This window comes from Lissotriton vulgaris, chromosome 1_1, assembly GCF_964263255.1.
Source record: "Lissotriton vulgaris chromosome 1_1, aLisVul1.2, whole genome shotgun sequence".
Lineage (NCBI taxonomy): Eukaryota > Metazoa > Chordata > Amphibia > Caudata > Salamandridae > Lissotriton > Lissotriton vulgaris.
The window spans coordinates 973,875,692-973,888,621 of NC_141685.1; the positions used below are offsets into that span (position 1 = coordinate 973,875,692).

General features: G+C 50.9%; 1 protein-coding gene across 4 annotated transcripts in view; it reads left to right on the forward strand.

The window, feature by feature from the left end:
* The window catches only part of LOC147748319 (ultra-long-chain fatty acid omega-hydroxylase-like), a 243,271-nt gene that overhangs the window by 154,354 nt on the left and 75,987 nt on the right, over nt 1-12,930 (forward strand). For 2 of the 4 annotated variants that reach the window (XM_086960205.1, XM_086960197.1), the window contains 2 exons: nt 3,245-3,467; nt 5,647-5,791. In XM_086960205.1, the coding sequence (XP_086816331.1) occupies nt 3,245-3,467; nt 5,647-5,791 (368 nt within the window). Of the gene's footprint in view, nt 1-571; nt 699-1,334; nt 1,423-3,244; nt 3,468-5,646; nt 5,792-12,930 lie in introns of those variants that run through there. The other 2 variants (XM_086960188.1, XM_086960182.1) reach the window with 2 other exon arrangements.

Consider the following 12,930-nt stretch of genomic DNA (forward strand, 5'->3'; position numbering starts at 1 on the left):
AGGAAAGAGTTATAGACGCGAAGACAGAGGAAGTGAGAAGGTGAGTATCTAAAGGAGTGCATTGGGTGAAAGGAGTGAGATGACAAACAATGAGTGAAGATAGACGAGAGAAAGAGAAAAGGCACAAAGGGAGGAAGAAAAAAAATAGCAAAGGAGGGTGAGGGGGCGTAGAAGAAAGAGAGGTGGGTTTGGGGACGAGAATGAGCGCTGCGGTGCTTCTACCCTGACACATCTGTGTGGAAGCCCCACGTAGTTACTCCCACGGACCCAGAGTCACATCTGTGGACACCGGAGAGTTGAACGCCCACCTCAGCACACATATATACTTTTAACTCTTTGCAAAGCCCGCAGTCTCCAGCCCTCCGCAGCTCCTTACACAAAATGCCTCTAGCTTGGAGTTGGAATGGTCAGTCTTGTATCCTCCCTGGTGGCATCTTAAGGAATTTTGGACCCTGGGCTAGACATACTTTTGAGATCCCTGCGCGGTGCAACTTGTACTTTTATTATCGTTTTTGTGCGAATTCAAGCCTGTATGGTTCCAAATAAACTTTCCGAAACTGTGGTCGCTGAAAAAACAGCTGAAATATGCCTGGAGTGAGGCGCCAAGATATCCTTACGAAATGTAAAAGGAGTCTGAGTCAGAGGTATGCAGAGGAAAGCAGAGATGGTCAGATGCAGAAGTAGAGGCGACATTGAGAGTAAGTTCACTTTTCCCAGGGCGGGTAGGGCGGATGGGGCTTGCATGGTGGGGGGTACTGGGCAGTAGCCCAATTTGCCCAAGCTTTAAACTCTATCTGTCATCTTATCCACGATTTAGTGCCGAGACATGAAACTTGTCCTACAATAAAATGTCGGCAGCAGGTTCTGAAAGCAAATTCAGCATTCTAGAGGGGGATGGGTTTTTTTGGGAGAGAAAGAGGGAGAGAGAGAGAGAGAGAGAGAGAGAGAGAGAGAGAGAGAGAGAGAGAGAGAGAGAGAGAGAGAGAGAGAGAGAGAGAGAGAGAGAGAGAGAGATGGTGACAGGGAGTGCTTCAGAAGGGGACTGGGTTCAGGTTGTGGGTACGAGCGATGGTTTGAATTTAATGAGACAAAGGATAAAGGGTGGGGTCATGGTGAGGCATCGTATCGCAGGAAAGGCAACGCATTGGGTGGAAAGAGTTAAGACATGCACTGGCCAAGACAACAAAAAAAACAAGTGTGAGTCAAAGAAGAGAAAAAGCAGGAAGGAAGCCAGAATGTTGCAAACTTTGAAGGACGAGATGCAAAGAGGGTATTTCGAAATTTGTTGGAGACGCACTTAGAGAGAATAGCTTCAGACACTCTATATGTGCTAATCAATCCCAGCTGCGTGATTTAAACACTTAAGGGCACACGCATACAACCCCCCGGATCATATTTGGCAGTCTGAGGCGTGATGACGAGGTAAGTTGTCTTGTTTATGTTCTATTGTTACACAGGCGCTGAGCCTCAGTTTGCTTTTGTTCAGTAACTTTAAAGGAAGTACCCACAGTAGGTCAAGGGGAGGCAGCCATGTTGGAGAAGACAGAAAGTGGGCAACTTCCGTTTTGGCACTAGACTGACACCAGCAGCTGCACACGTTGGCCATGTGCCAGAGGGGACGCAAGGAATCCTTGATCCAGGTTGTCTAGAGATGACAGCAGCTACATTGTTTTTTACAATCAGAGTATGCGAGTTTGTGTACACTGTCAGTATACCACCTCCAGGCACTTAAAAGACATATGGGCTCTATGGACAGAATGAGTAGGGTCTTGTTGTGGAATATTGCCATATAAGATAGCACTGTCCCACATGTTACCCTTTGCTCCATTTTTGTCCATTTGACTTTGACTCACTTTTGATGGTATGGAATCTATTTTGTTTATTCCTTGTCTGTATTCATACCATGTGCTGGCTTTGCTAATGAATGCCGTAAATTAGATGACTTGCAACAACAAGGTAATTCTGACCACATGGATGCCCTGAGCAGTCCCAGACCACGCAGCCGGCTCACTAGAAGGGCCCACTCATAGGGCTCTGGCATGGATGCTACAATTGTTTTAGAAACTGTCCTTCTTAAAGCAGTTTGAGTGTGCTGAGAGCATTCTCAGAAATCAAGTTCAAAGCAAGGGAGGCTAATTTAAAGAAAATTCTTGTAACGGCTTACGGAACAACATGAATGTGGCCAGGAGATGATTTAATGATGCCAAGATGGACAGTCAGGAAGGTAAACTCTTTCTGACCTGTTCACGCTCATGAGAATCGCCAATGAGCCCTTATTTATTGCTCTAGACCGACTATAGCTGTTTGTTGGAGGCATCATGTTACCAATACACTACTACATATATATAGGACAGAGAGTGTGCTTTTGGTCAGCCCCTTTCCGTCGCTGAACTGTGGACTGTTCTTAAAGCCCTTGCTTTTGGTGGAAGTTTACATGGTTTTGCCATTGGTATTCTAAATTGGCTTTTGTGCTGAGGCAGGCAGGGCTTTAAGTAGTGCCCTGAGATAACCTCTCCCCTGTTCTCCTGTTCCCCTTAGTTGTCTCTGTGCCTTATCTGCCCCACAGTGCAGAAGGGGGCCTCCTCACCTGTTCTGATGCACTCTGTTACTTGTTCTATCGGGTTTGCCAATGCATGTTGAATATCATTGCAAGCACTGGCAAAGACAATAGCGTTGTCTTCCCTTGTGGAATGGAAAAAAAATCCTTTCAAAATGGCGACTGAGTGTCCGTGCACATGCACAGTGGCACGCAAACAATGCCGACACTATGATCTGACATGGGCGATGGCCATCTTGTAATGTTTTTTTATAACACATTAGAAAAATCGTTGCAAAATGTTGACTTATCATGCATGCACGTACACAACAGTCGTCTTACAATGTATTTTCGCATGATTTATGAAAAATCATTACAAGGTGCCACCGCACATGCGCACAAATGCATGGTGGCCTTCTAGTAACGGTTGTTCATAAAGCATTAAAGAACCATTAAAGCATGTGCATGCTCAGTGGTCACCTGGGAAAAAACCATTGGTAAAGACAAGAAGTCTGCACCCAGTATCAAAGGCGAGACTTAGTGGCTTTGCCAAAGCTTGATTTAAAAAAACAAACAACATTTATCTATTTTGAAAGCAGGTGGTGAAAGGATGAAGCACCATCAGAAAGTGTGAGCAAGGGGAGGATTTCTGAGTGATAATACAAATAAATTATACCACCCCTCATTCATCTGACGCGCTTCTTCTAGGATGCAACCAGTGGTGGAGTGGCTCCTGGGTGCTTTACGCCTAGGATGGACTTCCTTCCGGACCTGCTTCGTCTCAGCTCTGTTCCTCCTTCTTCTGCTCCTCTTTTTCCGGGCCCTCATGCAAGTCTACACCTTCATCGTTTGGCGCAAAGACTGCATCAAGCGCCTACAGTGCTTCCCAGAGCCTCCCCGAAGGAACTGGCTGCTTGGACACCTGGGCCTGGTATGTATCTAGGCGACATCCTTTCTCAGGGTTATAGCGTGGTACATATGGGTCGAAGGAGGGTCGTAGGCGGATATGATGAATGGCTTGGTTGGAAAGAACTTTATGTATTTGTGACCAGCTCTGTGGACAATTTAGTAACAATTGCAACTCTTACTTTCTTTCACACAATGCATGAGGATGTTAAATAGCCCTCAAGCCACAAAAAGAGGGCACCATGTGTATGGCAGCTTTTTCCAGGTGGGTTTGGGGACCCAGATATTCAAAATGGGTGAAACACTACTATCGCAAAAAACTTAACTAAACGCCACCAAAATAAGTATTGAGCATTCATTTCCTTGTCATGGAGAGGCTGGCTACAACTACTGATCTTGATGGTCCCATTTTAACCAGAGCCTTTCAGAGATGGGTGATATGGGAGGCACAAACAAAAGTAATGTTAACAGAACTTCCCAAGATCATCCATGGGGTCAGAGGAGAAGATGAATCCAATGAGTAAGCCTGAACAAACTAACAGAGGAAGTCAAAGATAATATAGACAGACACTCAAGAGGCAATTCAGCATTCAGAATACTAACAACCAGGATGCGGAAGAAAAGAACAGATCACAATATTATTACTAAAAGGAGTGGGGTAAAGGACTCTAGAAGCTCAGGAAATTCCTACTTCACACCTACTATTATATATGGTGCCTGCAAAATATCCACATGTAGTACAAGAACGAGGGCAGGTCATGTGACCGATAGCTTCAGCGATATTATGAAAGATAATGTGAGACAATATTCACATTGGATGAGAAACACTAGGTTCCCTACTATGCTTCCTGGAGATCAAAAAGCAACATGCAGGGTGGGAACAGTAAGAGTAGGAACTGAAATGCTGCGACAGACATGGAGCTAGACAGGAATAATACCTTTACAGGAAAGAAGAAAAAGCAATGATAATACTCAGAAGAAAGCACACAAACATATCACACTATGGAACTGGGAATGAATGCAGCATGGAAAGTATGGAGGCATGTTGGCAAACTGGGAGCTAGGAGAGTAGGAAAAGGATTGGAAGCAGACAGGGAAACTGGGAACTAAGGAAGACTGGGGGAACCAAGGGCTGAGAAAAGAATAACATCTTAAGAGCTATTGAATCTCAAAAAACAAGGGTTAAGGGCCAGACCTACGCAATCACATGTTTGCCATTTCCTAATAGCACATTTTAGCGATTCGCTATTGGGAAATCACAAAATGTGATCTTACCACCAACGGGAAATTGGTCATAACTGAGAATGTTTTGCAACCGCATTCCCGGTCGCAAAATATTCATACATACCAGTGTTATTTGGTATTAGGAAGGGAGGCCCTAAACATGCCCCTTCCTAATACCGAATCGCAAAAGCAAATGTAATTCGATAACAAGTTAGTTAGTATACATGGCAAAATGCATTTGCGACTCGTAAAATGCTTCGTACATCTGGCCCAAGTGTTGAGCAATGCAGACACAGGGAAAAACAGTGCACTGCGAGACGGTGTGAAATCAAGAAACAAAGGTTTCCTCCTCAGCATTGCTGGTCAAGAAGCAATGGTACACTGCTGAGCAGGCCGAGTTATGGAATACTTGGAACTGCTGCAGCACATGAATCAGGACATCTCTGGAACGGAGTCAGTCATACAGGAACACTGCGCCAATTACCTTAGCTGAACTGAAGTCAATAGAGGCTTTAAAAGATCTAATTACTCATCACTTGCAGCAGGTGTTGTCAAGGACTCCTCCACCCATACCTGGCCTGTAAGGATGGAGATGAAGCAGTGAGCTGGGGATTCTAGAAAAAGCTGTATTTGGCAGGAAAAGCATAAGCGGTGTCACAAAACTGGACATTGATTTGTAATGCAAGTCAAGGCTTGAACCTTTAGTGAGATGGACATTCGGTTTGGGGTATGGCAAAAAGTTGAGATGGCTGGAAAATGAAGTCTTCGAGAGGAAAAGTGGTTTGGCTCCCAGAAAGTCCGACATGAGGATGAAGTGAAAGGCAAGTTTCGAAAATTGTCAGAGAGGCTGATAGTCATTTTGAGGGATATAGCACAAGGTATGGGGGCTTCATGGCAGGCACCCTACAAGTGGACATGAGAGTGCAGGGAGTGAGTTGTGGTATCACAACAGTCTTATTCTTTCTCTGTGTCTGTTGTAGATTCCGAACACCGAGGAGGGTCTGATAGTGGTCGACGGCATCGTGAAGACTCATGTAAACGTCTGCGCCTGGTGGCTGAGCTTCTTCTTCCCCATCGTGCGGATCTTTCACCCGGATTACATTAAATGTGTGCTCCAGGCTCCAGGTATATGTGTCCCAAATCTATCACTCACTCTCTGTCGCTCTCTCTCTCTTGCTAGACATTGGTGTGCAACAGAAATGACACTAGAATCACAGAACAATTGTCAGCACAGTACAGGCACTGCATTCAGCGGCAGCTCCCCCATTAGGCCAGGTAAGCATTGCCCCCCCTGCTGCCAGTGCAGCAAATGTGAAAAATAAAACGGTAATAAAATAAAGTACTGTTTTCTTTTTTACTGCTCCCAGTCCGAGCAGTGTTTGGGGGCGGGGCATTGCTGCTGACTGGCAGCAGGGGAGTGGTGCTCACACCATCAGTTTACCTACGCAGGTCACTTTTGGCCGGCTATCATGCGACAGCCAGCCTGACATGCACAGTGTAAATCTCTCTACCTAGTTGTCTCAGACAGCTGGGTGGAGAGAAGGCACAGGCCTCCTGAGCCTGCTGAAGCGTTGAGGCAGCCCACTTCAGCCAATCCAGGCGCTGCTCTCATGCTGCACATCTGCAGCATGAGAGCAGCGTTAGGATTTGCAGAAGGAGGCTGCCTGAGGCTCCTTGAGCTGCTGTCATGATGACGCCAGAAGAAAGTTGAAAACACACAGAGCGCAACACAGGTAAGTACATCTTTATTTAATTTTTATAAATATTTTTATTTGAAAGAATGACAGACAAATTCACTGTTGCTCATACAATTCACAATGCAAGTTACATTTATCGTCATATTAAGAATCAAGTTCAATTATCTTTATTTTTTTTTTTAAATGATCTTTTTGCCCCTCACTGTGTTTGTCTCTTGATTCCCCCAACGCCTCTCCAGTGTTGAGGTTCACCGCCCGCCACTGATAGCATCATAATCCTTAATTAAATTGATTTGAATGTGCGGATGCCCCCCAAAAAATCAAACACATTTCCAATATCAATTATACCACCTCATATCACCAATATCAATTACACCCAGACATTTATGTAGTGTCCGGAGACACGGGGGAGGGAACGCCTAGGCCTCAGAGTGGGGCCTAACTAAACTGGTGACAAATCACACGCACACACTAGCTGCAGGTTAGGGCCAAAGACCACGAGCGGTCTTCCGGCCGTTTATTTATACTCAGGGGCTACCCCGCCCCTGAGGCGTATGCGTGCGTGTGTGCATACGTGTGCGGGCCGGGTGGCTCCGTTATTACATCCCTCCAAACTTACAGATCAATAGTCCCGGCCATGAATTGTCTCTGATCAGTTCATATTCCATGCATAGTCCTTTAGCCTTTGACTGGGAGCTGGATTTGGTCGCAGGTGGTATCTTTGGCTTTGGCGATTTTCCAAACCTCCCATCTCCGCTGGTCGCTCAGGACGATGTTGAATGTCACTCGAGGTGCTTCCGGGACTGGTGGTGTTGTCCGGCTCTAGTCTCGGTGGAGTTGGTCTTTCCTCTTCTCGTGGGACCGTGGATGACTCCTCTTGCACCGGCTCCTGGTCCCCGTCTTCAGCACCCTCAGATGCAGAATCGGTGTTTCCACTCTCACGAGAGACACGCTTGAACCACGACACGTTTCTGGTCACGGCTCTTGTGCCCCTAGATGCGGATACCATGGTGCCGTGTACGTTCACGATCTCCCACACTTCAGGTTCAAATGCCGGGTCGTATTTTGAATGTCTGTATCTGTTCTTGAGGACCACTTTGTCGCCGACTACCAATGACCTGGTCTGGGCTCTTCTGGTCCGACTGGCTTTATCGTTCGTGCGCTTCCGTCGTTCTTGAGTGGCTTCCTGGTTCATCTCTGGAGGGCACCATGCAGGTGTGGTGGGCACGCAGTCTCTTGGTACCTTCTTGAACACCAGGTGTGCCGGGGCGCAGCGTGTGGTCGAGTGGGGCGTTTGTCGATATGCACTGAGGAACTGTGATAGGCACTCTTCTGCGTCCTCCTTCCTTTCCACTCCAATTTGTAGCGCGCGGTTCAGGGTCCTCATAAACCTCTCGACTTCCCCGTTTGCCTGGGGCCATTGCGGAGTGATTTTTCTGTGGTGGATGCCCCGGGCGGCTAGGTAGGCCTGGAAGTCTCTTCCCTGGAAGGGAGGACCATTGTCCGATCTCATCTCTTCTGGCAGGCCTACCATGGCGAACACTCTCTCTAGGGCTTTCTTCACGTGAGTGAATGCCGTGGAGGGTACGATTTCCACGATGGGAAAACGGGAGCAGGAGTCAATTGAGACGAGGGTATGCCGCCCATCCGGGAAGGATCCGAAGTCCACACTAACTTTTGACCATGGCTCCCGACATGGGTCTTCGGTGATCACAGGGTGGGGAGCTGGTTCCCGGCCTGTGATGGTGCACGAATGGCAGTTGCCGACTTCCTTCTCTACCGCTGCGTCTATGCCGGGGAACCATACTTTGCTGCGCAGCCGTCCTTTGGTCTTTGCAACGCCTTGGTGTCCTTGGTGGGCTAGACGTACGACCTCTTCTTGTAGCCTCGCGGGTATCACAATCGCTGTTCCTCGGAGGATCACTCCGTGGGGTCCGACACTCAGCTCACTTTGGGCCCTCCACAGTTGTTGTCTTGACAGCTGTTCCTGAGGTGTAAGGGTGCTGACTCCGTCCAGGAAGTGCTTCCAGTTCCTATTCGACAGTGTGGCTTTTACTTTGAGGAGACACTCGTCCTCATCGGTCGCTTTGCCAATGTCTTCCAGTGTCAGGGCCACCGGGCAGGCCTCCTGAGAAATCATCTGCACATACTCCTCGACGTCCTCCATGTCGCCCGTTGCTTGAGCCGAATCAGCGGTGCCGGGGTGCCTTGATAGGAAATCCGCGGGATTGTCGGCTCCAGGCCGGTATATGACTTCGAAGCGGTATGTTTGGAGTTGGACGGCCCATCTCTCGATCCTGGGTGGTGCAAGCCTGGCGGTTCCAGCAAACAGAGGCACGAGAGGTTTGTGATCGGATACTACTTTGAACTCGTGTCCATATAGGTAGAGGTGGAAGTGCTGGCAAGCCCATTTGATGGCCAGCGCTTCACGTTCAATTTGAGCATACCGCATCTCCGTCGCGGTCAGTGCTCTGCTTGCGTATGCTGTCGGTACCCATTCGTGTGCTTCAGTCTCTTGCATAAGGACAGCCCCCAGGCCAACGGGGCTCGCGTCCACAACCACTTCCGTGCGCCGTTGTGGCCTGAAGTAAGCCATGACCTTGTCGTCGATTAGAGCGGCCTTGATCGCCGTGAAAGCTTCGTCTTCCTTGGCGGTCCATGCCCACGGTTGGCCCAACTTGGTGAGGGCACGTAGTGGCTCGGAGAGTGACGCCAATCCAGGGATGAAACGGCCACAATAAGTGGCCATCCCCAGGAAGCTTCTGACTTCAGTGGCCGACGTGGGTTTGGGAGCGGTTCGGATGGCTTCCGCTTTCTTCGGATCGACCTGAAGTCCTTCCCTGGAAAAGATATAGCCGAAGAAATCCACGGATTCCCTGTAGAAGGAGCACTTATCCCTGTGGAGGGTGAGGCCGTGATCGGCGAGGCGTTGCAATGTGGCTCGGAGGTGGACGTGGTGTTCTTCCAAGGTCTTGGAGAAGACAAGGATATCGTCGCTCAGGTTTATGACTCCTGTAAGACCTGAGAGTGTCTCCCTGATGGCGTTTTGAAAGACTTCGGCAGCCGACGACACCCCGAAGCTCAGACGTTTGTACCTCCGGAGCCCGACATGGGTGGAGAAAGTAGTGATGTTGCGACTGTCCGGGTGAAGCTCAAGCTGGTGATACCCGGCGTTGAGGTCCAGTTTAGAGAACCAGCGAGCGCCGTTGAGGTCTGCTACGATGTCGTCCATAGTTGGCGTCAAGTGCCTTTCCCTCTTCACTGCTTTGTTCGGAAGACGCATGTCCACACACAGGCGTATAGCGCCTGGCTGCTTCGGTTTCGGGGCGATCACCAGCGGCGACACCCATGGTGTCGGGCCCGACACCTTTTCGATCACCCCCAGCTCCTCGAGTTTGCGCAGTTCTTCTTCCACCTGCGGCCGCAGGTGAAACGGTACTCGACGGTGTCTGAGGGCTGTGGGCCGGATCGTTGGGTCCACGTGCAGCTTGAATGTTTTTCCCTTTAGGCAGCCGAGTCCTTTAAACAGGGCTGGGAAGTCCCGCAGCATTGCGTCTGCGTGCAGCTCATGCACCTGTCGTGCGAAGAATACTAGTTGTAAGTCCTCAGCCGTGTGGCAGCTTAGAAGTGTGCCACGCCTGCCTCCGGTGACATGGAACTTGGTCTTGACTTGGTGATCGTTACAAGCGGCGGTCACCTCGATCACTCCTCTCAGGGGAAGTGGGTCGTCGCTGTCGTAAGTGTAGATTTTGGCGTTTGAAGGTGACAGTGGTGGGCGTGGTGACAGTAACTCGTATTGTGTGCTGTCCATCACATTCACCGACGCTCCGGTGTTAATGAGCGCCTGTACGGGTGAGCCGGCGATGGAGATCTCGCACATCGGTGGAGGTCTTTTTCTGGAACCATCTCTTCCAACAAAGGAGACAAAGAAAACGTCGTCCTCGTCGTCGTCGAGGCGGAATGCTGATCTGGAGGCATCGCTGCACGGGCCTGGGTCTTCCAGGGAGAGTTGACGCACAGCCTGTGCAGGAGTTTTCCCGCTCGAACTGGTGCGGCGGTTCCCGCTGCTGCGGCACACTTTGGCGAAGTGGTTCATCTTCCCACAGTTGGAGCAGATTTTACCCCTCGCGAAACACTTCCCACCGGCGGGGTGATCCATCCCACAGTTCCCACAGGAGGACCGGGAAGAGGCATGCGAGGACCCCCTCTGGGGTTGTGGCCGGCGTCGAATGGCGTCCACGTGTTCTTCCTTGATGTGGGGGATCTTTACGGGCGTGCCAGGCCGGTCGAGGGCAGCCTGCATCTCGTCAGCTCTGGCATTGGACAGCTCATGGGAACGCGCGAGGACGAGGATTGCATCCAGGGTGATCCTCGGCTGTCTGAGGATGAGGCGTCTGAGTTGTACTGAGCGGCACCCTTGGATTAGCTGTGCCCGTATCTCCTGACGCTGGTCCGGGAGCTCGCAGGCCAGGGCCAGCTTACGCAGCCGCGCATAGAAGGAGTCTATGGGTTCCGATACGCCTTGTCTTGCCTGGCGTAGTTTAAACCACTCGTAATCCGGGTTCACCCTAGGGTCGAAGTAGAGGTTCAGAGCTCTGACCGCGGCGTCGTAGTCTTGACCACCACCCCGATCTGGTAGCGTTTCGAAAAGCTCGTAGAGTTCGTCACCCCCGTAGCACATGAGCAGGGAGCGCTTAACTTTGCCATCAGTTTCACGGACGCCAACGAAGTAATGTTCCAACCTCCCAAGCCATAGGCGCCATCTTGCTGCGGCTGTGGGAGGGTCAGCAAGTTCGCTAAATGGAGGAAGTGGCGCAGCAAGGCCATGCCCAGGGGGAGCTGGCGTAGCGGCCGTCGCACCACCCGGGGCCGGACCAGCCACTGCGGCACCTGGAGCTGGACCGGTGACTTGGGGCGGCACGGTGGCAGGAGAACCAGTGGTGGCCGGCGCCTGATTTTGCGCGGGAGTCGCGGCTGTGACGCCGCCAGTAGCGGGCAGTTGGCTCATGGTCGAGGATGCAGGAGCACGTGGAGGCGAGGGCAGAACAGGCCTGGTAGGGCAGGCGCGGCTGGAGCAGGTCCTGCGTGACGGTGGAGGAGGAGCCAGGTGCCCAGTCCGTGGGGTGTAGGCAAGGATGGCCTCAGCGATTCAGGAGTGGTGCGCTGGCAGTCGTGGCGGCAGATCGAGACCTGCGGAGCGCAGGGGCAGCCGACGTGGCCCTCTGGGGGTTGTGGTGCGCAGGGGCAGCAGATGTGGTCTCTGGCGTGCAGGGATAGCGGGGATACTGAGGGCCGAACACACCCTCCGACAGGTATCCGCCGTCCGCCCGATGCGTGAGCAAACGCAGGGCTCTTCACAATGCCCGTCCGCCTAATGCGTGAGGCGAGACAGGGCCTGCGCGACCAGGTGCGGTGTGCGCATGCGCGAGCCAATGCTCCCAGCGCGGCCGCGAAGGATCGAGCGCGAGGGTCGAGAACCACCCCCCGAGGCGCTGGCGGCAGATGGGCGCACACCGAGGCGGCAGGTAATCGCACACCGCGCCGGAGAGTGGGTGCGGGCGCGAGGGAGGGCAGGCCACGGGATGGAGCAGGCGGAGCTGCAAGACGCTCGCTGCGGCCTCGGAGAGGCGCGAGCTCACCTTAGGCACCACGGCCTGGGGCCGAACAGCAGAAGTGCGCACGTGGCAGCGCCACCGCCGGGGGCCCGTCCTTGCAGGGCCCGGCCGTGCGCGCGGGTGCAGGATGGTAGGCACCGCTGTGTGGCGAGGCGTGGGTAGCAGAAACCGGATCGTCGCCAGTGTAGTGTCCGGAGACACGGGGGAGGGAACGCCTAGGCCTCAGAGTGGGGCCTAACTAAACTGGTGACAAATCACACGCACACACTAGCTGCAGGTTAGGGCCAAAGACCACGAGCGGTCTTCCGGCCGTTTATTTATACTCAGGGGCTACCCCGCCCCTGAGGCGTATGCGTGCGTGTGTGCGTACGTGTGCGGGCCGGGTGGCTCCGTTATTACAATTTAGACAGGGCATTTTCAGTACCACTCTTATATTATGCATGTTGACAGAGGCTGTAAATAAAGTTATTGTATACAACATACATATAGTTGGGTGATTTATTGCACAAAATGCAGTTCTATAAAAGCTCATGTTTCATAGGGAAGATGTCAGACCCATTAAATATTTTTCAAATTTCATAGAAATGGCATAATTACAGTGAAATAAAGATGTCATCCAATAGCATTCCCTCACTGCAACTAATTAGTCCCCAGGCATAACTTTGCATTTAGATAAAGAAAAACCTAAAGCATTCTGCAAATCTTTACCCTCGCCCATTGTTTACATTCTGTTAATGAAAGGTAAACACAAATGGAACATTCTAATTCCAATCAATGCCCATTGTCGGGTACACCTTGTAGAAACCAAGACAGTGTGTATTTTCAACACAGCAGAGCAGCAGGTTTATTGACATGTACAAGCTACTCAGCCTTCAGCATTGTGGTTTATGATGTCACCAGAACCCTAGGACAGTAAGAGAGGACCAAATTACTTAGCCCATTACATCCATAT